Source organism: Strix uralensis, chromosome 3, assembly GCF_047716275.1.
Source record: "Strix uralensis isolate ZFMK-TIS-50842 chromosome 3, bStrUra1, whole genome shotgun sequence".
NCBI lineage: Eukaryota > Metazoa > Chordata > Aves > Strigiformes > Strigidae > Strix > Strix uralensis.
The window spans coordinates 103522655-103545026 of NC_133974.1; the positions used below are offsets into that span (position 1 = coordinate 103522655).

A 22372-nucleotide genomic window follows, 5' to 3' on the forward strand; every position below is an offset into this window, starting at 1 on the left:
GAAGTGTTATTTTTAACATCTTAAGAAGCGGTAATTTTGTCTCAATAGCAAGTTGTTTTAAAAGGCTGTGATAGCACATGCAGTTACCTTAATTTTTGAAAAAAGAGATACAACTTGACCTTGGAACCTGATCTGACTCATTACAGTAAATGTATGCATACTTGTTTGTCATTTTTGGTTGAAGAAGCATGTAAAAATACAGGTGGAAAATGGTGAATAGAAAGCACAACTTGTTGCTTTTATTTAGTACAATTAATATGGTCTGTCCGGTTGTAAAGCAAATACACTTTTTTCCCTGTGTACCGAACATGTCAAGTGCAGCTGGAATGAATAAACATTTCCTGATGCCTTTCTGTGATCTTAATAGTGAATATCCATTTGGGGAGATGCATGTCACCACAGGCTTAATTCCTATATCATGCTCAGAGAATAAATATATGAGAAGAAATTCTTAGTATTCACTTCCAAATTAAACTGTCTCCCCACCAAGAAAACTCTGGCCCTTACAGCAGAAGAACTGGAAGGTGGTCCAAAAATCTTTCAACCACAGGCTAGCGATGGTTATAATGATCTCTGTGGGGCTGAGAGTTACAGTGGTGAAGTATACTGGAATAAGACATTTTTAAGAAGACCTTCCAATGTGTAGTTTTAACATTGAAATACGGGATCTAAAATAGGTGTTAACAATAGTATTTTCTGTACTTAAACCCTTGAGAGAGAGCTTGTGTTTGATTGAAAACCAGGTGTTGTGTTCAAGCTAAGCTTTTGTGGAAACGTTACAGGAAGGCCTAATAAGCTTGCTTATGGGGAAAATTTTAACGTTATTAAATCTACCAGGGTCAGTTCAAACCTTAAACTTCGAATGTTTGGAGTCATATACTGTGTGCTTCAGAGCAACAAAACTAAGTGGAGTTAAAAACAGCTGAGAGGAATTCTCATATTAAATTGGTTTTGCTCCCCAAAGGAAAATGTCCCTCAGAACCTGAGAATGGTTTACTTTTACTACACCCTTAATAAATATTTGTCAGTGAAATGACAGTTTTCTGTCTCGGATTTGCACTTTATCTTGTATCCTTCATGATTCATGGTTATTTCCTCTTCTGTAGTCCCCCATCCTCTACCTTCTGAATTCAACATCTCTTGCAACTGCGATCTTGTTGGGTGAGTTTTTCCTTGAGAGAGATGATCTTTATTTCAGATGAAGAATGAGGATGTTCTGTGAGGAATTTAGGTTTAACTCTTATGTATAATCTCAGCAGGGCATACTATAAAGTAGTCAAACTTCTGTTTAATGAAGTTACAATCTTGAGAAATAGAGAACCTATAATAGCTAAAAAAGCTTCAAGAATTTTTTTAATATTCTAGTGTAGTTCCATGAAAAATGAGCTGTTTAATTTTTTTTTTTCTATATTAAGGAACTGTTCCTAGTTTATGGAGTGGAACATTTAGTCTTTAATTCTTAACAAATTGACCTTTTTTACCCTTAGACTTGAATTTTTGGTCTTAGAATATACTTCCATCAAGAGCAACTCCTAAATATAGAGCCTATTGACAGTCTTCACATGAACTTTTCTATTTAAATCTTGCACATCTTCTGTGTGCCAGCTTAGTATCAGATTTCTTTTTCCATATTCATTGCTTTCTAGTTTAGTCAGATATTAGTTTTGCAGGTGCTGAATTTAATGTTAGTTGCTGTAGGAAATACAAATGGAATTACTTATTGCTCCAGGCTATCTGATCAAAAGAAGATTACTTCAATCTACAGATTGTATTTTTTTAATATCTATCTATCTTAAAATCATTCAGTGCTTTTGAAAAGGTGTCATACCAACAGTTCTGGGCAGATTAATTTTCCTTTTAAGCACAGAAGGGGTATGTATTGTGTTCTTATGAAAAAAGACACTTCCATTGGGAAGGATATAAAATTCAGCTTCTATGCCATTGTAGTCCTGACTCCTGTTTTAATCTAGCAGGCTAAAATTGTATTTATAGTCTCATAACAGCATGTGGATTTTGAAGGTTGGAACCACAGCTGAACTAGATGAATAGGTAGTAAATAACATCTGTTTTATAAGACTCCCTTGGCAAAATGCTCTACTAGAAACTGGACCGACAGTGACAGCTTCTTTTTAATGTCTGAATCATTGATTTTTATCAGAGTGTCACTGAACTAGTTTCTGTTAAGTTTTGCTAAGTTCATGGCCAATGAAGTATGTTGTCTACAAGATGACTATTTCATAGTATACTTTTGACTTAAAGATAGAGCTCATCACAATTAAGGTCGCCTACAATTTTCCTTCACAAGACCTTATTCTCAGCTGCTTACAGCATTGCTAAACTGTTTGGACTGAAGTTTTCCATGCCAAGTATGGACAGTTTTATTTGGAACTGTTTCTCAGGCTAGTTTTCTTAGTTTCAGCAAAAACAGTTCAAACTGCTTCAAAGACTAGAGGAAAAATAAATTGCATGGTGTCAGTATTAAAAAAAAAAAATAAACTAACTGCCTTGAGGTTTAATGTTTGCTGTACTTCGGAGCTTAGCACATAGGTCTTCATGAAAATTGATCTAATTTGATCCAAATTCTAAGACATGCTCAGTAGCAAGACTGGTGATTCAGTATCTACTATGCTATTCTGTATAGATACTTTAATATCTACCACTGCTCTCATCTACTATGCTCAGTGAAGCTACTATGCATGGCTTTTCTTTGGTTTTCTCATCTGTAGTACTGTTAGGCATGGCAACGAAGTGTATGGAAAACTTGTATTTTTTCTACAAGCAAGACCCCAGAAGTGTCTTACAAGGGAGGGGACAGAATGGAATTGGCGGGCTGGTTAGAGAAGCCGAAGTGGGAGGAGAGGGCAGAGGCTAGCTCTTCTCCAGTAGCTGCAGTAAGCTTAGTATTTTGAGTCTCAGCACTCCTGTGGACATCTGGAAATGTTTCTTACTGTACTCTCTTCTAGTTTCTTCATAGTTTTTCATTGCAACTATGGTTTTTGAGTTTCCTGTGATGTTCCTAAAACTTCTTTGGCTTAAGGTTTTTGTCCTGTACATTAGGAATTGATTGCAGATGAGTTGGCTCACCAAATGAGTCTTTACTTGAGAATTTAAAAATGAGGAGAATGTAACTGCAGCAACCATGATTAGAGCATGAAATTAACTTTCAGTCATTGTGCTCCTGGCTACTATATGTTTGGGGGGGTGTGTGGGAAGTGAAGCTGAGAAGAGCGGATGGAATGTAGATGTAGGATACTAGGCCTTGGTATTTTAAGGGTATGGAGGCTATGGGAAGAGACAGCAGTCTGATTGGAATTTTAGGTGACCTGTAGCCTGCTAAAGTAGTAGCATGTATTGCTGCTGTGAATATGATGAAGGGAAAAGGATATAGATTTTTTTTTTTTAAAAAAGATTGTGCTGTTGTGTTGCCCAGCTGCCATTGGGAAAAGATTTATATCTTGTTCTCATCTTGAGTTTTCTCTTTGCCATTGTTTCTTACTATCTTACCAAGCAAAGCTTTGGTGAAATCAGTAGGTTTTTTGTCAACTTCATTGATATGATAGGGTTCAGAAGAGAAATATTAATTTTGCTGTGGAGCTGGGAGGCCAAGGTGCAAGTAGCAACAAAAATAATATTTGTACATATATATTCAAGAATAGTGCTGCAAAAGGAAGATGTTCTAATTCTAGTAAGTGGTTTTTAAGCCTTTGAGAATTAAAGGCATTAAAGCTACTCCCTACCATGTCAGGAAAACTTTCAATGTATTGTACAAGTTTAATTTTTCAGATTACTCATTAGAAGTTTATATCTGAGACCATCACACCCTTGGAGAGCTGACAAGCTGTGAATAACAGAGGTGAAAGCAGCAGGGTAGATTTTTCTCAGAAGAACTGAAAGAGGAGGTGAGGTGAGTGAGTTCAGAGAAGGACAATATAGCATGGGCCAGGAAGGCTAATCTGAAGAAGAGCAGGAATAAAAAGTCACAGCAATTTGTCTGAATATGAAGCTTTATTTCTGCTGTTGCTGTATTTGAGAATTAGCAGGGTGCATCCCTGCATGAAACAAGTGAACTTTTAGAAGTGATTTAATAGGTTACTTTGTTTCTGTAGCTGGTTGGTCCTTTAAAAATAAAAGCACAGCTTCTACTTTATTAATTTCTTTCCAAGTAAAATTCTAAGGGAAAGTGTAGGGGAATAAAATCTTTTTTTTTAAAAAAAGATATTCGAATTTAGTGTAATTGGGTAAAGCTTTTGAAGAGTGTAATGTGTCTTCCATTAAAAATTCTATGCTTACTTAAAATATGGCATACATGTATGACTGAAATCTTGTTAAGAGGCATAAGTTTTGGTTCCATGTGTATGTAACAGCAACAAATGATGAGAATTTAACTTAGGTTCTGACTTACATATGTGGAATAAACTTGTGCATTTCAGCATTGTTAAGATTCTGTAGGAAAACAGTCATTATTTTGAGATGAAAAATTAAGATGCAGATGTCAGAACCCCCTAGAGAGGCATAGACTGGGTCCCACAGTACAGTCAGGAAGGACAAGATTCAGTAGCTTATATTGGTGTGTATTTTCCCTTAAGAGTAGGAAGCAGGAACAAAATAAACTCAGTACATCAATATGGTGTAAAAATAGCCAAGAGATTTTGCCAGATGGGAATATACTTCAGTGTAGGATCCCTCATTACTGAACACTTGATGTTTACAGTTTTTGATAGAAAGAACGTAATGGTTAGAATATGGTTAAAATTGATTTTAAAAGTAGCTCAACCTTCTATTTATGAGGCTAAATGTTTAATTTAAGTGAACTGGGTGAAGACATCCTGCAAGTGCTTGAATATTCATCTGCTCGGGATGATCTATTCGCATTGAGGTCAGTGGGAGTTAGGTCACTGAATGCAGCAGAACCAGGATTTCACCTGTGTTTCCAGTCTAATTTAATCTTAGTTCTCCCTACTGTAACACTTATCATTATAAGGTATGTCATTATCTTATTTGTCTGAGAGAATTGTGAAAATTAAGAAACACTGGTTTAGCCAATTCATAAAGTATATATTTATTTGAAGAGTTAATCCACTATCTGTAACTTCCACCTGGATTTACACGGGGATTCAAGGGAAGAGGAGGAGGTGTTTCCCTGGTTTCTGAAAAGCTGGATTGCATGTTTTGTCTGGCACAGACTTCCTATTAAATTATTCCTCTATATGTGCCCTTCACACATTTAAAATAGCTGAATGCTAAATTAACTGCAAAATGAGTTTCTGTACTTCTGTGAAGTAATGTTTAAAAGCTACCCCTTGGTTTCAAATAAAAGGTATTTTTATATTACACTCAGCACTAATTTTGCTGTGTGAAAACAACATGAGTGTCTCTTCAGTTGCTGGGAAAATGCAAACAAACTTGATTTGTAATGTTGATTTGCATTTTCTAGCGTGATGTTGAAGTTGGTCTAGTTTGGTGTCTTATTCAAAAATAATTTTATACTTAGATAAGGTGAGGAAATGATTGGGGAAGAACACAAGGTAATAGATTTTAAAAAAGCCCAGTATCCCACACTAGATACACTTATGGCATACTTCATTATCAATTCTCGCTAATTATAAAATACCATAATTTCGGTCAGACAGGAGTTTTGCAGTTGACTTAATAAAAAGGGAATTTACTCAAATTGTAAATAACAGTTTCTGGCCTTTCAAGCTTAAAAAGTGCAAATCAATTTGTTTTGGTCTTCTGGTCAAGCAAAGTGTTTCTGTTCCTATGAATAGAGAATGCTTTTACTACAGTACTGTATAATGGGTATTGAGCTTAAGTTTTTACTGAGTCTGTGTGGCACACAACTTTGTCACCTGCTTTTCAGCTGTCTTTTTCCCCTGGTAATGTATGTACAGAGTACTACAGCTGTTGGGGGGTGAAATAGGGAGCAGAGCTTGTTCAGATTATTCTTCTTTTAATTCTTAGCAGGGTAGATATGAAACAGTTCCTTGAGTCTGCCTTGTCACAACATGAAGGCTTGTTTTACATCTTCAAAATTACATGTGAATATCCGAAATTGTATTGAACCCTTACACTTCAATAAATAGTATTTCTTTAAGGGCAAATGCTTGTGTTTTGAGGAAAAGTGTACTTAACAGTTCATGTGTCAAGAACAAGCAGCATCATACTGATTGTCCCTTCAGATCTTTTTGATTTGACAGTCTCATAAACTGGTCTGTAGTTTCTTCCACTTTCTGTAGAGTCTTTTGAGTCTTGCTGGTGGCTAATTTTTCTGGCAGGTGAGTGAGTTACCAGGAGTAACAGTTACCAGGAGTTGTTGTGTGCCAGCTTCTCTGTGGGTGCTTTCAGTTTGTGGCTAATACAATGTAACCCGAGTTCGACTTTAGAGAGGACCTGTTTATATACCCAGGACTTTACCTTGACCTTTATTTGCCCTCTTGTTAGGAGGACTTCTTGAAAGCCTGTATGTTTTACCATAACAAAAACCTTTGTTGCATTTCAATATAACAAAAGCTATTTAGGAGTTGTGTTTTCTGTTTTGGGAAAGCACTTTTAATTCTCAGGCCTTTGTATCAACTTTTGTAATTTTACGTTAAAAGTTGCCATCTATCCCATATTCACATCTGAGAAACAGTTTCCCATTCCAGAAATCAATTACTCTCCCGTCTTTCCCAGTTTAATGACCTGTCTGTGCATGTTAATTCTGTGATGGGATTTATCACCCTGAAATTTAACACTATCTTCCTGAAAGAAGCTGGGTTTCCATTTTAAATTATTTTACGATCACTATTACTTAATAATCATGAGCTATTATGCCTTTGTCAAGCCAGTGAAACCATTATTTGGGCTAATGTCTTGCATGCAGGAGAGAATGCTAAGCTCTTAGAGCCTCTGGTTATATTCAAAATAGGCCCATCCTGGCATGTGATCAGTCATTAAAACTGCTTGATGGGTTTTAAATGAGGTCAGCAAATACAGTAGCAGTGTATGCCAAAAACATAAATGAATGCGTTGGGGAACATAATGGTTGGCTTACTGGTGGAAGAAAGCTGGTTTCAAAGATGAGAGGAGTAGCATAATTGTTGTTTGAAAACATACACTTCAGCTGTGCAAGAAGTGAAACTTCGCCTTTTATAATAAATATAGTATCACCCTGAACAAAACTTGCATAGAATGAACCATACGCAAATTGCTCAACTTCTCAATACCTTCAAAGGCAGCATTGATTCAACTGTGTCAGGTCATCGGACAATAACGGATTTTTTTTCTGCTTTGCTTTTTTTTTTTGTTGCATGAAGCTGAGTTTCAGTTAGGTTCTGAACTGGTGGCGTGCTCTTGAGGAGATCTTTGTATTGTTCAAGTTGTAAATTTTGTTAAGGGTGACTTCAGGGTGTTTTATGTTCCTGTTCCAGTGGTTGGTATGTTTGGCAAGTTTTTTGTTTAAGGAATCAATGGTGCTTTAATTTTCCTTTTTGAGAAAGTGTGGTAGAAATGAGGTGAACTGTGGCAGACCAGGTTATACTGGAGTCTTACTATTTAAATTTTGAGGACCAAGAGAGTAATTTCTATTACTTTTTGCATCTGACTGCACGTCGTCTGAATTAAACAGTAGGAAATAGGGCTATTAATATGAAAGCACTTCAGCAGGGTACTTCCTTACTGTCTGAAGTGTCTCGGTTGACTCAAATCTTCATTAAAATCAAGGGATTTAATGTGATAGTAACTGAAGATTCTTAACTATATGAGATTATAACAAAGCTTGGAAGATAGTAGAAGCAATCTAGACAAGATACTTGCAGCTTACCATCACTGCAAGGAGTCATTTGTTAGATCAGCATAGGTTTTCCAGATTTGCTGGACTGATTTGTTAAGGTCAACTGCAGGCCACGTGGAGTGGCAGGTGAAGCCATCTAAACAAACAGTGTCTGTTATTGAATGGAAGATAGCTTTTCAGGAGTACTTTTTCAGTAAATGATTTCAAAATTATCTATAGCCTAGACTTTGTAACTAACTTCAGAAACCACAATGCTGTGTATGAATAAAAGTAATTGTTTATTGTTATCTTCCCCTAGTTTTACTTCTAATGTGTGGTTTCTGTTTTATCTTTCTTTTTTTTTCTCTTGTTCTTCCCTGGCATGTATCAGAGAATTAGTCTTCAATCCAGAATATTCTCATGACAAAAGTTCTGATTTCCTAGCTAAAGAAAATGGAGATTTACTTGGATGGTGGTATGACTTTTATCAGGTTGTTTTGTTTTGGCCGTTTTAACTTGACTTTGCACAACTGGTTGGAGAAAGGTATATATTAACTTGGATAAAACATGTGCTGTGGGCACAGTTGAGCAAGCAGGATGTCACAGTGTTTTTTTGAAGTATTGTTCATGCAGATCTCTTAGTGCAAGTCCTGCCCGACAACCATCTGCAGAACAGTTTACCTATAGGTGGAAGTGCAACAGAAGCTGAGCTTATCTTGATTGCTCCTTTGCAATCCTTTTGATTTCTGAAATGAAGAGGTTAAGTGTTAGTATGAGCACATGGGTCCTAAATAGGGTTGGCCAATGTGCCATCTGTACCAAGTCTTTGTTTTGGTTATCTGCTATATGTAGTATGAATTTCCTTGTAGCATAATGTTTGAGAATACCATTCTACTTTGTCATCTTCCAAACCTGCTTCTCCATTGAACAAACTTACTACTGTATAGGGAGCTGGTTAACTTTTAAGATATATAATATTGTTCTATCTGACTCCCTTAGCTGACCTGGAAAGTCAGAGCTCTGTTTACTGAAAACACACAGAGGAACTTACTTAGCCCCTTCCAGAGTTCCAGCAACAGCTACGGACATTGGGGTAACAGGTAATTTGAAAACATAGGCTGTTGAACTCTGAATGGAGGGGTGAGAGGAAAACCTACAACCCTAGTCTATGAGGAAATGGCACTTATTCCTTAGGGTGGCAAAGTTTTTCTATGTGGGAAAACCTGAAAATACTGATGACAAGATTCCTTGGATGCATAAGGTGCTGCATGAGTGCTCGTCTGAGTAGCCTCACCAGTTTCAGTTGGGCTGTTGAGTTACCAAAAGCTGGAATTGTGCGAACTTCTCTTACAGGTGTATGGATTTACTGGAGAATGTTGTAGACTACCAGTATAGCCAAGTATACTGTGAGATTTCATATAGGGGCTACAGTTTTCTTTAAAAAGGAGTTTAAAGTGATTTTTTAAAAAAACCCAAACAAACCCAAACCGGAAAACCAAAATGTAGTATTCAAAAAAGTGGCTAACTTAATGTGTAGGTAGGATTTTTCAGTTATCTCCTACCTCTATAGTTGGATGATATGATTCCAAAGGAGATGGTGAACTAACTCAACAGCTCACTGCAGCTGAAATGAGTTTCTGCTCCCATTGCTGATCTTGTGCCAGAGCTGATGCACATCAGCCCCCTCCAGAAGCCATTTAACCTCACTAATATGGCCATGTTATTGAGTTAAAGCAGCTTACAGAAGAGTCTGACAAGTTCCAGAGCCAGTGTTGAGGGATGGATGTGACTGTGACAAGAGGAGGGGAAGGGGAGGAGTAAATGGCAAGGGGTAGCAGGGAGAGAGACCTCTCCTTTTCATTGTCAGCCAACTGTTTTGCTGCCTGTCAAGCTGCAGATGTAGACTTCTGAGAACTTGGAAACATACTCTCTCTGTCTCCTGTTAGAACATCAGTTGCATCAAAAGTCCCATTTCTTAACAATGTGTTACCATGCCTATAACATAAACACTGACACCCAGATACTATAGGAAATCACAACAATAATGCACGCAAGAACTCCCCAGGACAAAAATAATCACAACAATAATGCACACAAGAACTCCCCAGGACAAAAATAACCCTTAAATTTAGGTTAAACAGGACTCCCTATCCTTGATTTATGTAGGCTAGGGCATAGTTTACCAGACTAACCCCTTTGCAGATTAATGGTATCTCTGAAAAGAGCAGGCTGTACAACAGTGTTGATAATTTACTGATGTGAAGAAATAAATAAAAAAGCAAACAAAACCAAACACTTGATGTCTCACAGTACACGTGTTCCTCTCTCTGTGTCAGTGTTAGGGCTTCATTCTGCTCTAGCAGATCCCTCCACCATTGAGTACAGCTGCATATATCACAGTAGATGTTATGGACAACACAGACTAAATGCTAACCTTCACACTGTGGAATATGACATAACTATGTCATAATCCTTGTCTTGTATCAATCCTTGTCTGTATTTCAGCCTGTCAGAGAATTATGTAGAAGTGTAGGATTGCCCACCAAGTTAGGTTTGCTGTAAGGAGAGATGCAGTACTTTATTTCATATTATCATTGCCCTCTGAAGTGTTTGAAAGGGCTGTATGTGAACTGCTTTAAGAGACTGTCAGAAGAAAACTTCGTGGTTGTTTCTCTGACTTCTGCATTTTCCTGGGGTAGCTTTTTTCAGGAAAAAGTAGAAATACTTAGTTTGAGATGTTAAAAAAAAGAATATTGGAAACTTGTTGCAAATGTTTGAGAGGGTTTACTTTATCTTGGCAGGGAAAGTATGTTTTTTGAACTTCCAATTTGTGTAGTTGACAGAGAAGTTTTTGTAGACTTAGATTCTGGTTCCTGCTACTGAAACAAGGATTATGTTAGGTTCTCTGGCTTTGTACAGAAGGTCTTGGGTAAACAATTCTGTTGAGAAAGGAGAAGTATCTTATCTATTCCTTCCAGGAGAAAGGCCTGTAAACATATGAGATGAATATACTGTGGGAAGATGTCATTGTAGTCCCCTGGCTAGTGATGTTCGTGGTGTTTGTCTCTTCAGTTACATACTAGTGAGGTAGCTCTGTGATTGTGAATTTTCCCTATCTATATAATTTTGTTTGAACCCTTTCTGAAAAAATTAATCTTCTAACTCAATATTCCATGCTTAGACTTGGATCGATGACCTTATAAATTTGGAAGCATTTGACTTAAGAGGTGAATCTATACAATCATGCAGTTTTAATGTTTAATAACTTCTGCTCTGGAGAAGCTTCCAAGTTTGTAACTTTTTGTCCTTTGATATTGTGGCTGCTGTCTGTAATGATCAGCTCTTTGTAAATAGTAGAAATAGTCTGTTGAGAACTTCAGTATTATGATCAAATGAACTATTTTCAGCAGTTACAAACATTTTACTATCTATCGTGTAAATGACCAGAGGCAGTGCATATCCTTAGAAAGAGTCATAGTTAAAGTGGATCATAATTTACAATAATTCTTTTGGTGTTAGATGGAAATTTTTGTCTTTAGGATTTCCTACCTGATTAAGAATTTGCTTTCTGTGGCTGCCTAAAATCTCATTACTACCTTCCCAAGGACCTTAGATCAATTTAAAACCAACCTTTCAAAGAATGTAACAGTGGATTTGAAAAAAAACTTCCTAAATCACACATCTGTTGAGCAGCCTCTAGAAAATAAAGTTGAGGCAACTGCCTTTTGATCATCTGGATCACATGGTGTGTAGACCATTTTCTGGGGTGTGGTTCAATGTTATGTATCTTGACACTCTTTTAAATAGCATTAAATGTCTTTGTTCCTTTTTTCTGCTTTAGGCTTCCTCATGTTTTGTTTCCTTCTCTCCCTTTTTTTTCCCCTTCAACTGTCTCTTCCAACAACATGCAGCAATTCAGGGACAGGCTGGTCATAGAATTCAGGATTAATTTTTTTTTTTTCCCCTGCCACCCCCCCATAGAGTCTGACAACAGGGTTATTTTATTGAGGCATTCACTGTCTACTTTGAACCTACATTATCTTCTATGGTCCTTATGGTATTTAGGGTATTTGAAGAAAATCAATTATCTTGAACCTTCAGATGTATGCTGTGAATCTTGATAGATATTAAATTGAAATTGGTTTAAAAATCATGCCACAGATTGTTAAACTGCTAAAGCTAAAAGCTCCGATGTTAATGCAATTGTGGTGGCACGGTTTATTTTGTTCATAGAACTGGAGTAAACTATTGCAATATGGTCTTATTGTGGTGTAGAGTTGTCTAGCTTCCATTGTGCTGGGATAGTTAAAGGCAAGGTTTTAAAAAGTTAAGAACACGATCTGACAAACAAATTTTCCCAAGTCACTTGGAGATACCCATGGTACATCTCATAGCATTCCTGGGATAAATGTACTGTGTGTCGAGCAGGGATTGAGTGCATGAAGACAGGTAGTGCTGGTACAACGGAACTGGCTTTCTTTTTACCTCATTTGTTAGCATGGTTGCGCATAATTTTCATCTCTTGCGGATGTCTTTATGTTATGATTTCCCCTTATAAGTATGGAAAATGGATGTATGCGTAGAAGAAAATACTTCCTTTGGTTTTGCTTTAAATAAGAGTAATAGAACAGATTAATGGGCAGGTTTTTCATTAGAAAAAACACGTCTAATTGAGATAGATCACGTTGCTGATGAAATGGACTGGTGATGCATGGCAGGAGCAATAGGATCTCTGTTAACGCTAATGTCTAACTAAAAGGGGTTAATGCAGGGATTTCTTTGATATTCTAGCAAAGGTAATAAGTGATATGATTATTTTGTCTGAATTTCTGTTACTTGCTTTTAACCTTAGGTCTTCAGTATGTTTTAACCACTGTTAGGAGTATTCACATGCTGTCTGCTGGTTTTCGAATCTCGTAGGTAAATTTTGGTTAATGATGTTTCATTTTATTGAACATCAGCTAAATACACTGTATTAGCAGTGAGACACAGCAGTGGGCTTTTGTAACTTGAAGTATAGTTAAGTTTGTAGTGAGGAAAAATAAGAGTAGGTTTGACTCCTATTTGAGTCTGGCTATCAGCTTGGGGCTAGTGTCAGAAAAAGCTGTCCTCCCTGTGTTGGTTTCTTAAATTAGGCTTTTTGGATTTTATCCTTAGCATGTCACTGTTGTTGCTTTGTTGCTATGATACAGTACTTACTCATGCAATCCGCTGTAGAATATTAGAAGATCTGAGCTGAAATGTTATGTAACTTACAAATGTTTTTACAGCTGATGTTCATTATTTTGCAGAGTGTAACAATTCATGTCTTTGTAGTTATCTGAGCCAAATAAGCGTCTTGAAAGATTTTTATTCAAAAGAAAAATGGTTAAAATTGCAGAATTAACATCTGAAAGTATGAATTGCTCTTTATGAGGGAGTAGTAATTGCTGGCTTTTTCAAAAGCTCACTGAAGTTGTTATGCTCAGTTAATAGGATCATAACTGTCAGATGGGGAAAGGGAATACAATACAATATTCTGGTGTTTGAACTTGCAGGGCAGAGTGAGCAGCTGGGATTATAGTGGCAGTGTTTTGGTCCATTTTAGCAATTACTTTTTGCTTATGAAAATGAAATAATTTTATCAGATAATTACTGAATATTACAACCACTGTTGTTCCAGCCACTAAGTGGGAGGTGTTTTGGTAAGAAACTTGAGGAACTGACATTATCAAAGAGTGTTTGAGTTGTTAAATTTACAAACTTAAAATGATATTTGTTTAGTTAGAATAATCCTAAAACAATAAAGAGGAGCATGAGATCTCTCTGATGTGTTCAAATTTTAAAGTGAGGCTTGAGATTTTCAACACTCAGTGTTACAAGGCAGTTGCCTTTTTCTTGTCTTGATAATCTTATGACTAAACAGCAGTGTTAGTATCAATACTGCAGTGAATGAATGAAGCTAAGGGATTAGTAGGTCTTGCTATAGACAGGTCTTGAAAATTCTTCAGGGGGAGAGCATTCCTTATTTGCAGATAAAATTGGAAATTTTTTTACCAGAACAAGTGAAATCCCAACTGACTGATAGATGAGGTGATGCTGTTGTTGCTGGAGTGGCTTAGAACCCGAACAAACAATTAAAAACAAGAATGAAAGGCACTAAATAATTTTTTCTAGTTAAAACCATGGCTGCTTTTGTTGTGATCATGTAACTTTTGAACGGTAACAATATTTTAAGGATGTATTAAATTTTTGAAGTGTACCATACTTAATAATCCATCTTTCTTAGAGCTAATGTGAAATACTAATGGAGGAATTTTGCTTATCAGCTTATAGAGAAACTGCACTCTAAAATGAAAATGCCAAGTCATAGCCAAACACGTTGTCTTAATAGGCCAAAAAAGCTGGAAAACCTTACATGACTAAGATTATTTAGACAAAGCATGAAAATTCAGGACTAATTCTTCTGAAATATTAGAGTTGATTCTTAAGAGAAACATTCATCACATGATGTCAAAAGTATGTGAAGTATTTTGCATTGGGATAAAAAGACAAGGTTCCTTCAAAGCAGATTTTACAGCTTTTAAGCAGGTTATATAATACAGGATTAAGGAACAGAATGAGACAAATAGGATGAATGGTTAGTATGATGCACTGCTTCTGTATATGACTTTTGGTGAGGGAGAGTTGGTACTTATTAATGTCTAATAATTTAAAATAAAGTTAATTCAGGAACTCATTTTCCATAAATATATCTACTGCCATATGTTTATCCATCATTTCTTGTATAAAGCACAAGTTGTGAATGGCAGGTCTTTCATTCTAACATACTTAAACAGATCTTTTCAGTTTTGACAATACTGCTTATTAATTTGCTGACTATAGAGCATGCTATTCCCCATAACAAAAACCTGATAGCTATGCAAATTTTAATCAACAGAATAGATTTAGAAATCCCGAGTTCACTTCTACACACTTAAGGGTTGGGCTTTTTTTTTTTTTCTTTTATAGATGCAACCTTCAATGAACAGCAAGATCTTTTTTGTCAGAAGTTGCAACAGTGTTGTGTACTCTTTGACTTCATGGACTCTGTTTCAGACCTGAAAAGCAAAGAAATTAAGAGAGCAACGCTGAATGAACTGGTTGAATATGTTTCAACAAATCGTGGAGTGATTGTTGAATCAGCTTATGCTGACATAGTGAAAATGGTAAGTAGAGTGCTCTTTTACATTGTGATTTTAATAAAATAAATTCATCAGTTTATGACTCTGATGGCATCTAACTCAGAATTGCTGTTGGTTGTTCTGCTTATACAATATAATGTAATACGTTAATGATAATTTGGCTTACAAGTTTGTTTAGAATGGCTTGTAAAAACAAACAACTTGTAAGTTTTAATTATTAGCTGAAATATGATGCATTCTGGTTAATTAAAATGAAAGAACTGGTATATTGCAGATGCTTGCAGTCTGGGTAAGCTTTGAAGTTTTCTCATTCAGAAAATGGCAATATTTCAGTGCTGCCTGTCTTTATTTAGGAATGGCGATGGAATGACAGGCTAAAGTTTTCTGGTGAAGATTCTTGCAGATATTAGTGTCAATGGAAAGGTTTATCAGTGTAAGAAAGGAACTCTACTTTGTAAATACTTTATATGGCTGTTTGTTACTGTTCTGGCCTTGGAGAGCTGTGCTAGAGTAGTCTAAGTAGTTTGCCTGAGTTGTAAACCACAGGATGACTTGTACTTGCAATTTCTACAAATGGCTTGTTGAATAAGCAGCAAAATATTTGTGGTCATTATCTGATGACTTTCCCAGGTTTTTTAATATGAATTTTCAAATGCTGTGTAAGTGATGTTTTAGATAGGCCTATACTCTTATGTACAGGGAACACAAGAGGACATTTGACAATAATCTGAAATAGTTTAAATCTTTTTAACGTTTAAATTTTTTTAATGTGTTTAGTGCCTGTGCATTAGGCTAATGGTTCTCTAAACTTCAGTTAAGTTTACATGGGCACAACGCTGACTTTAAAAGTAGCTATTGGGAGTGTAAGCAGACCAGTTCAAATATTACAGCCTATGACTTCTGTAGCTTTCTATACAGTGCAAGCTATTTTTTTCTTAAGGTTTTGTTTGGGTTTTGTTTTGGTGGGTTTTAGTTTTTTCTTTTTCTGTGAGCAGCTGATACGGAAGATCAGATCCTTAATATCAATAAATGTAGAAATTACTGAAGGGCTAGGAATATTGAAACCTTTTTAATCATTTTTGCTGTTTTACAAAAGATCTAGGACACTGGGGTTTTTTGTATAGTTGTTCTTTTCTTGAAAGACCTGTGTTTCTGTCCTAAATGCTTTTTACAGAAGAAAATAAAGGACAGAGTATGTCCACCTCTTTGGCTTTTCCTTTTTTTTGCTGCTGGTGGCAGCAAGCCTGAATCCTTGCAGTATTTTCTTACTCTGTGTGCCCTCTATAGCCTCTTGTTAGAAGAAAGAGTATACTAACTAACCTATCATACTTGTTGAAGGGAGATTTTCTTTTATATTGTAGTTGTTTTCTTTTCGTGGAGATAAGGCAGTGTTGAGCTGTTCTTTTGAGGTTATTGTTGTTGTGCAAATGACTGGGCTCTGTGGATGCTTGTTTTTCCTTCCATAACAAATTTCCATCTCCTTTTCTCCCCTAAAATGACAGAAAATGAAGGCCTTAAATGCTCAGTGAGAGCTTTTTCAGAGCTTGAGACAAAAGATCCCTCCAAGCCTGAATAGTATTTCTAGTCTCCCTGGCAACTGGCAGCAGAAAAGGTCTTTGCTGTGAATTAGGACGAAGTACCAGCTTTCAGAAAGAACTCTGGATGGCTCTCTCCCTCCAAACAACACGTGTGTCAAGCTTGAGGCCTTTCTTTGTAGCAAAACTTCTATGAGATTTAAAGGAATTTTTAAAAAAATTTTTAGACTTTTCAGTGTTACTTTTGCAGAGTTTAAAGGATAGCCTTTTTGGGACAAAAAGGTAAAAATCAGCTTTAATGAAACCCAGCTATTATCTGACTGGTAGTAAAGGATGAACAGACTACATAAATGCCGTGAAAAAATCCAGAGTGGCATCAGTGGCAGAAGCTGAGTGGTTTCTTTCCAAAGCCCCTTGTCTTTCCCTAGGCCTGGGACACCTTTCCTCCAGCTTGCAGAGGAAGCAGCCCAATTTCCTTGGAGTTGCCCGAGTCTTGGGGAGGCAAAGTCAACAATCCCTTACAGATATCAAGAGGAAAAAAATGTTGTTCCTGACCAGTGCATAGGCAAGGTCGGTGCAGGTGAGGAGGTCTCCTAGCATTCCTTCCCTTCACATGGTCTCTGTTACCATGATAGCTGCTGGGCCAGTACCACTCAATAATCACTTGTGTAGTTGTCCCTGCTCTACTTGGATTCTGAGGTAGGGAGCACTGGTTGAAATGATACCAATGACTTTTCAGGCCACCAAGGAAGGAATGAGATCATTAAAAAAAAAAAAAGTAAGTAGGCAGATGTGCAGGACATATGCTGTAGGTTCTTTTTGGTGCCTCAGGCAACCTGATTTTCCTACAGTTTTTCTGCCAAAGACTTTGAATTAAGAACTGAGGAAGAGTTTTGCTTACAAATAGTGTTGAAGGGATAGCACAGTGGTCTGTGCACCTTCTTTCTAGGTCATCTAAAACTAGTTGTCTTCACTGTTTGGGAATTCTTAGTTATACTCTGAAGCTAACAGCAAATTAGGGTTTGGCATTGTGAATAGGTTTTTAAGCTTCCTGGGAAGTTAGAAAGCTCTAGCCTTTATCAGATTTGGGAGCATAATAGAAATGTCCCTCCAGTATACATTACTCCTCCATCTCCTTGTGCCTGCCAACCTCCCCTCATTCCCCACAAGCATATAAAAATCCAATGTAAATGAGATTGTCCTAGAGGCTTGCACAAGCTATGAATTCAGAATTTCAAAAAACATCAGGTATCTGCATGCTTAGCAGTTGGAATTGAATCTAGGGTCTGTCCAATTGCTTAGCTCCTTGGGAAGTGTAAGAGGCTGCTTCTTTTTAATAAAATATAATTGCTATATCTTAATACATTAACTGGCACATTTTCAGATGTCACTTTCGCAAAACTTTGAGATTTAATTTAGAAAGCTAATGCTGAGTTTGTCTGGAAACCTATCCAGCTGTAAAAGCCTTTTATTATTTGTATTTCTCAAATCACAGGTTTGGGGGAAGACCCCACTTAAGAAGGAAAAAGGGATCTTTTAAATAATATGAGAGGATTGTCGCAGATGAAAGTATTAACATGGTAATGATTTAACAGAAATTTTAGATTTATTAATAACAGCAATTGATCATTTACAAAATAATTTAGAAGATGTTATAAAAATAGCGACTTATTTACAGATTCTAGGATGACAAGATTCACACTAACTTACTTCATGGTATCTTAATTTATACATATGTACATGCGCATACACAAACACAAAACGTACAAACACGCATACAGAAACAAAAGTATTTGGATCCAGTAGAATGAACACAAACACACACAGAGATAAAAGTATTTGGATCCAGTAAAATGTACCCACACACCAGTAAGCAGAGAAAGAGTGGGTGAAAGAGAAGCTAGCTCAAAGTAAAATTTCCCTCTTCTCGAGTTTAGAGCGAATACTCACAATGTTTTGGCATTCCTCAACGGGAGATAATTGAGACTCGAGCGGGGGACTTCACCCTGGCCCTCTGTCTGAGCTGACGACGCCTTAACGGTTTGGTACCTGAGAGGCGTCCCAGCTCAGGGGAGATGCTGGTCACAGGCCCGCTGTCATCCAGGAGAGCTCAAAGGGTCTCCCTTGTGGTCGTGATTTATAGGGTCCAAGATAATTGACTTTTGTCAAATACCTTTTGCTCACGCCCAGCTCGAACAACGAAGTATCCTGGTGCCTTCCAGCAGTTGCACAAGAACTTGATGAATGTGCAACTCTGTTCTTGTCCCATTCCACCCCATCCCAGGCACAGGTGTGCCAGGCCATTAGCAGATGATGGGCCGTCATAACTGTTTCAGAGCAATTGGGAGAGGCAGGAGCCAGGCTCCTTAGCTTGGGGGAGGTGGGTGGAATCACAGCTAGCACCAAGCAGCCCAACAAGGAGGGGCAGGGAGGGGTAAGAATTGCACCACCACAAGGATATAGAGAAGAAGTTGCCCGTAGAAAAACAATGGGGGTTTTAACCCAAACCACATTTTTGATCAATACATTAGAAAGAAGCAAGAGAGAGGAAGCGAAAGTATTTCAGACATAAAGAAGTAAATGAACCAGTTCTTTAGGGAGACAGGCTGGTACATAAAAATTGTACATAGTTTAGTCTAAGTTTCATATGGTCTCAGGAGACTGTAGTAGAAGTACAGAATACTCTGAAAATCATGCAATTAGTTTTCTAAAGATCTGGCCAAGAGGCTTGATCTTTGTTTCTGCTAAGAAGTATGTTCAGTAGTTAGTACCTTTGTTTTAGACTTGAAATTTTTGCATTCTGTACTGAGGTTCTGTCCTAAAGGGTTGACTGGTTCAGTTCAGCAAGATGCATCTAGAAATAAAAGGATGCATTTTTCAAGAAATGTTAGTAGAGGACTTGTAAGCAGAAGTAGGGGAGTCTCTGTAGGGGGCTGATTTGTATGTTGGATGTTTTTGCTGAATACCCGAGAAGAGTAAACAATATCAAATAACAGAACCAGGATTGTGTCTTGATTTTCAGTTCACATTCTCTGACTCCTATTTCCCCCTTCTTTTCCCCAGCCAGTTTCTCTTGTGCTCCAGAATCCCAAGTCCCTTGTTTTCACAACATTAAAGGACAAGTGTATTGTTTTGTTTGGGTTTTTTCTGCTGTGCAGTAAACTAGGAGACTGCTGTAGTGCCCATCCATACAGAGCATCATTGCCCTTCTACTCTAGAGCAGCAGCATCTGCAGCTTTACCATGTACCAACAGGAGACAGTGACAGGACATGGAACGAAGTGCATAGGAGGAACTGAAAAGTCAGTTTATGCAATAGCTTGATATCTTGTTTAATGAGGCAGCTGATTCTTCTGTGCAGAGCCAGCTGGGTGACTTCTTTTAAAGTCCCTTTGCAAGATTCTTCAAACACCTCAGACATGGAAGCTGTGCAGCAGCATTTGCTGCAAACTGTCAAAGATTTTCTTTTGTGTTTAGTAGGCTTGGGTGATTAGCAGCTATTTGAAACAGATTTGATCAAAAGGACTAAAGAGTTTGAAAGATGATTGGAAAAGCTGGGCTAAACATGTTCCTGAATAAACAGCAGAAAATGCAGAAAGGAGATTTAACTTCACGTTCTCTTTTCTCATGTTAGAGATTTAAAATCCAGTATGTTACATCTGGCAGAAGAGATGACATTATTTTACTTTTGACATCTTGGTCTTCTATCCAGACTTCTGTATGCTTCAAAAATCCCCGAAGAAACCTTTTTAAACTTGCCCTTTTGAAATTTATTTGATACGACTATATTGTATTTAAAGTAACTTGGTAGCTATTTTTCTTGGGTTTTTTCAAAGTTACAAGTCTGTGTTAAATCAAAAAGTTACAATTGTTACATATTTCTGACTTCCCAAAACCTCGAAACATCTTGAAATTATGAAAAGTTGAAAAATTGTAAACAGTTCTTCAGTTCTACTTGAAAGTGAGAAATATCTTGAAATTAAGTGAAGAACTCTAAAATCAGATATATTTTTGGGATTGTCTGCCTTACATGTGAAGAGAGCTCAGTTTAAATCATAATTGTTTAATCATACTGTATTTGTTGTCTCATATAAAACCTCAGTTCTCAATGTCGCAGTTAACAAACAATCTTTACGAGGGGAAACTGAAATGTTCTTTTAACTTTCATGATTTCAGAGAAAAATTTTAAATATGACCATGTCTAGGTACAAACTTGTAAAACAGTTGAGACAAAAGTTACTTTCTTATTATTTTCATTGGCCTGTTTCAGACCTTTGGATGATGGTTTTGTTTAATGTAATTTTAGGGTAAAAGCAGTACGTTGCTGAGTGTGATCTGTGGAAGCATAAAAAATTATACAATTAATAATATTTTTTTTCTCTTGCAGATTAGTTCTAATATTTTCAGAACACTTCCACCTAGTGATAATCCAGATTTTGATCCAGAAGAAGATGAACCAACTCTTGAAGCCTCATGGCCCCACATACAGGTATGCAATTCCTTTATTTTCAAGCCTTCTTGTAAGGCAAGAGCTGTGAATGGATACTCGAGTCATTTTGTGCCTTTGGTAGAGAATGTCAGAATGGCTTTTATAACATAATTGAGTTTCTATAGTTGGGAGGGGAAAAAAAAGTGGTGCTTTTCTTAACATGTATAAATATGGTAGAATGTAAGTCTTCCAAATTGCTTAAATACTTTTTTTTTAGATGGAGTGATTACACTGTTGAAGTGTGGTATATGCATGTCTTAAATATATGGATATTTTAAGCTATTATATTCTTCACTTAAGAGGTTCCTTTTCTGCACTTGAGCAACTTTTTTGTGTGATTTCAGTGAAATATAAGTGGATGTTAACAGTTCGGTTTCTTGTGACAGTAACAAAAAATGCAGTAATATCCTTTATTTGTCTTTTGAGCAAGAAATAGATTATCTCCTTATTGTTCCCACCCTCTTCCCTCCCTTCATGCAAAAACTTTACAATATTGGCGTTGTTGTTTGGTAACAGTTGGTTAGTTATTCTATTGTTGCACTCCTGTGCCAATCTCGTGACTTTTGTAGCACTGCTGTATCAATCACGTGATTGACTTGCAATACTGCTGAATTTTTATTCTTTTTCAATTAACTGTTAAAAGTTGAAGAAACCGAAATCACTTGTAATCATCCAAGTTCATATCTCAGGTACTCTGTTGCTGAATTTGTATAAGTAGTATCTGTTAAATAAAATTTATGTAGCAACTCCTAGTAGTGGGTGGAAGATTAATAGCTACTGCACATCTGCATACCATTTTCTCTCCTCTCTTAAGAGTTAAAATGCTACTCTGTCCCTATAATATTACAGTTCTAATGTATCAACAAATGCTCTTATTTAAAAACTGGACTTCTAATATTGGCTATAAAAAGTACGTGTTCAGGATAGTATTTGAGACTTAAACCAAGTAAGAAACAATTTATCACAAAAAAAGGTTAAAGGCTGTGATAATTATCTTGTATGTGGCTGATTCTAATTCATAGGAGAAATAGCTATAACTGAACTAGATGAGAGGCTTGATTTTGTAGGGGTGGGAGGGTGCAAGGGCTATGCAAATATGTCTTATATAAGATGTCACTACTGACTGACTTAAAAATGCCCGTCTCTCAGGAGTAAAACTTGCAAATGTTAGCTCAGTTCACTTTAGGTCATAAGTAAACTATAGTTCTTTTTATAGAAAAAGACTTGTGGTTTCTACGTCCAGTTCACTTGTGCTTTAGGCTTGTCTAAGAGAAACTGAGAGGTTCATAGCCTGTGGTATTATTTGAAATTTTATTTTCAGCTTTTTCCTTTGTCTTTTTCTAAATGAGGTTTGGCCAGGCTGTCTGATCATTGATTGTGGATTTCCCTCACCTGCATTGGTTGTTCACCCTGTGCTTGGAATAGATAGCTCATTG

At 36.8% G+C, this 22372-nt stretch overlaps 1 protein-coding gene across 2 annotated transcripts in view; it reads left to right on the top strand.

Moving 5' to 3' along the window:
* The window catches only part of PPP2R5A (protein phosphatase 2 regulatory subunit B'alpha), a 47852-nt gene that overhangs the window by 4460 nt on the left and 21020 nt on the right, over window positions 1-22372 (top strand). For both annotated transcript variants that reach the window (XM_074863666.1, XM_074863665.1), the window contains exons 2-3: window positions 14741-14937; window positions 20835-20936. In XM_074863666.1, coding sequence (XP_074719767.1) covers window positions 14741-14937; window positions 20835-20936 — 299 coding nt within the window. The remainder of the gene's footprint in view (window positions 1-14740; window positions 14938-20834; window positions 20937-22372) is intronic.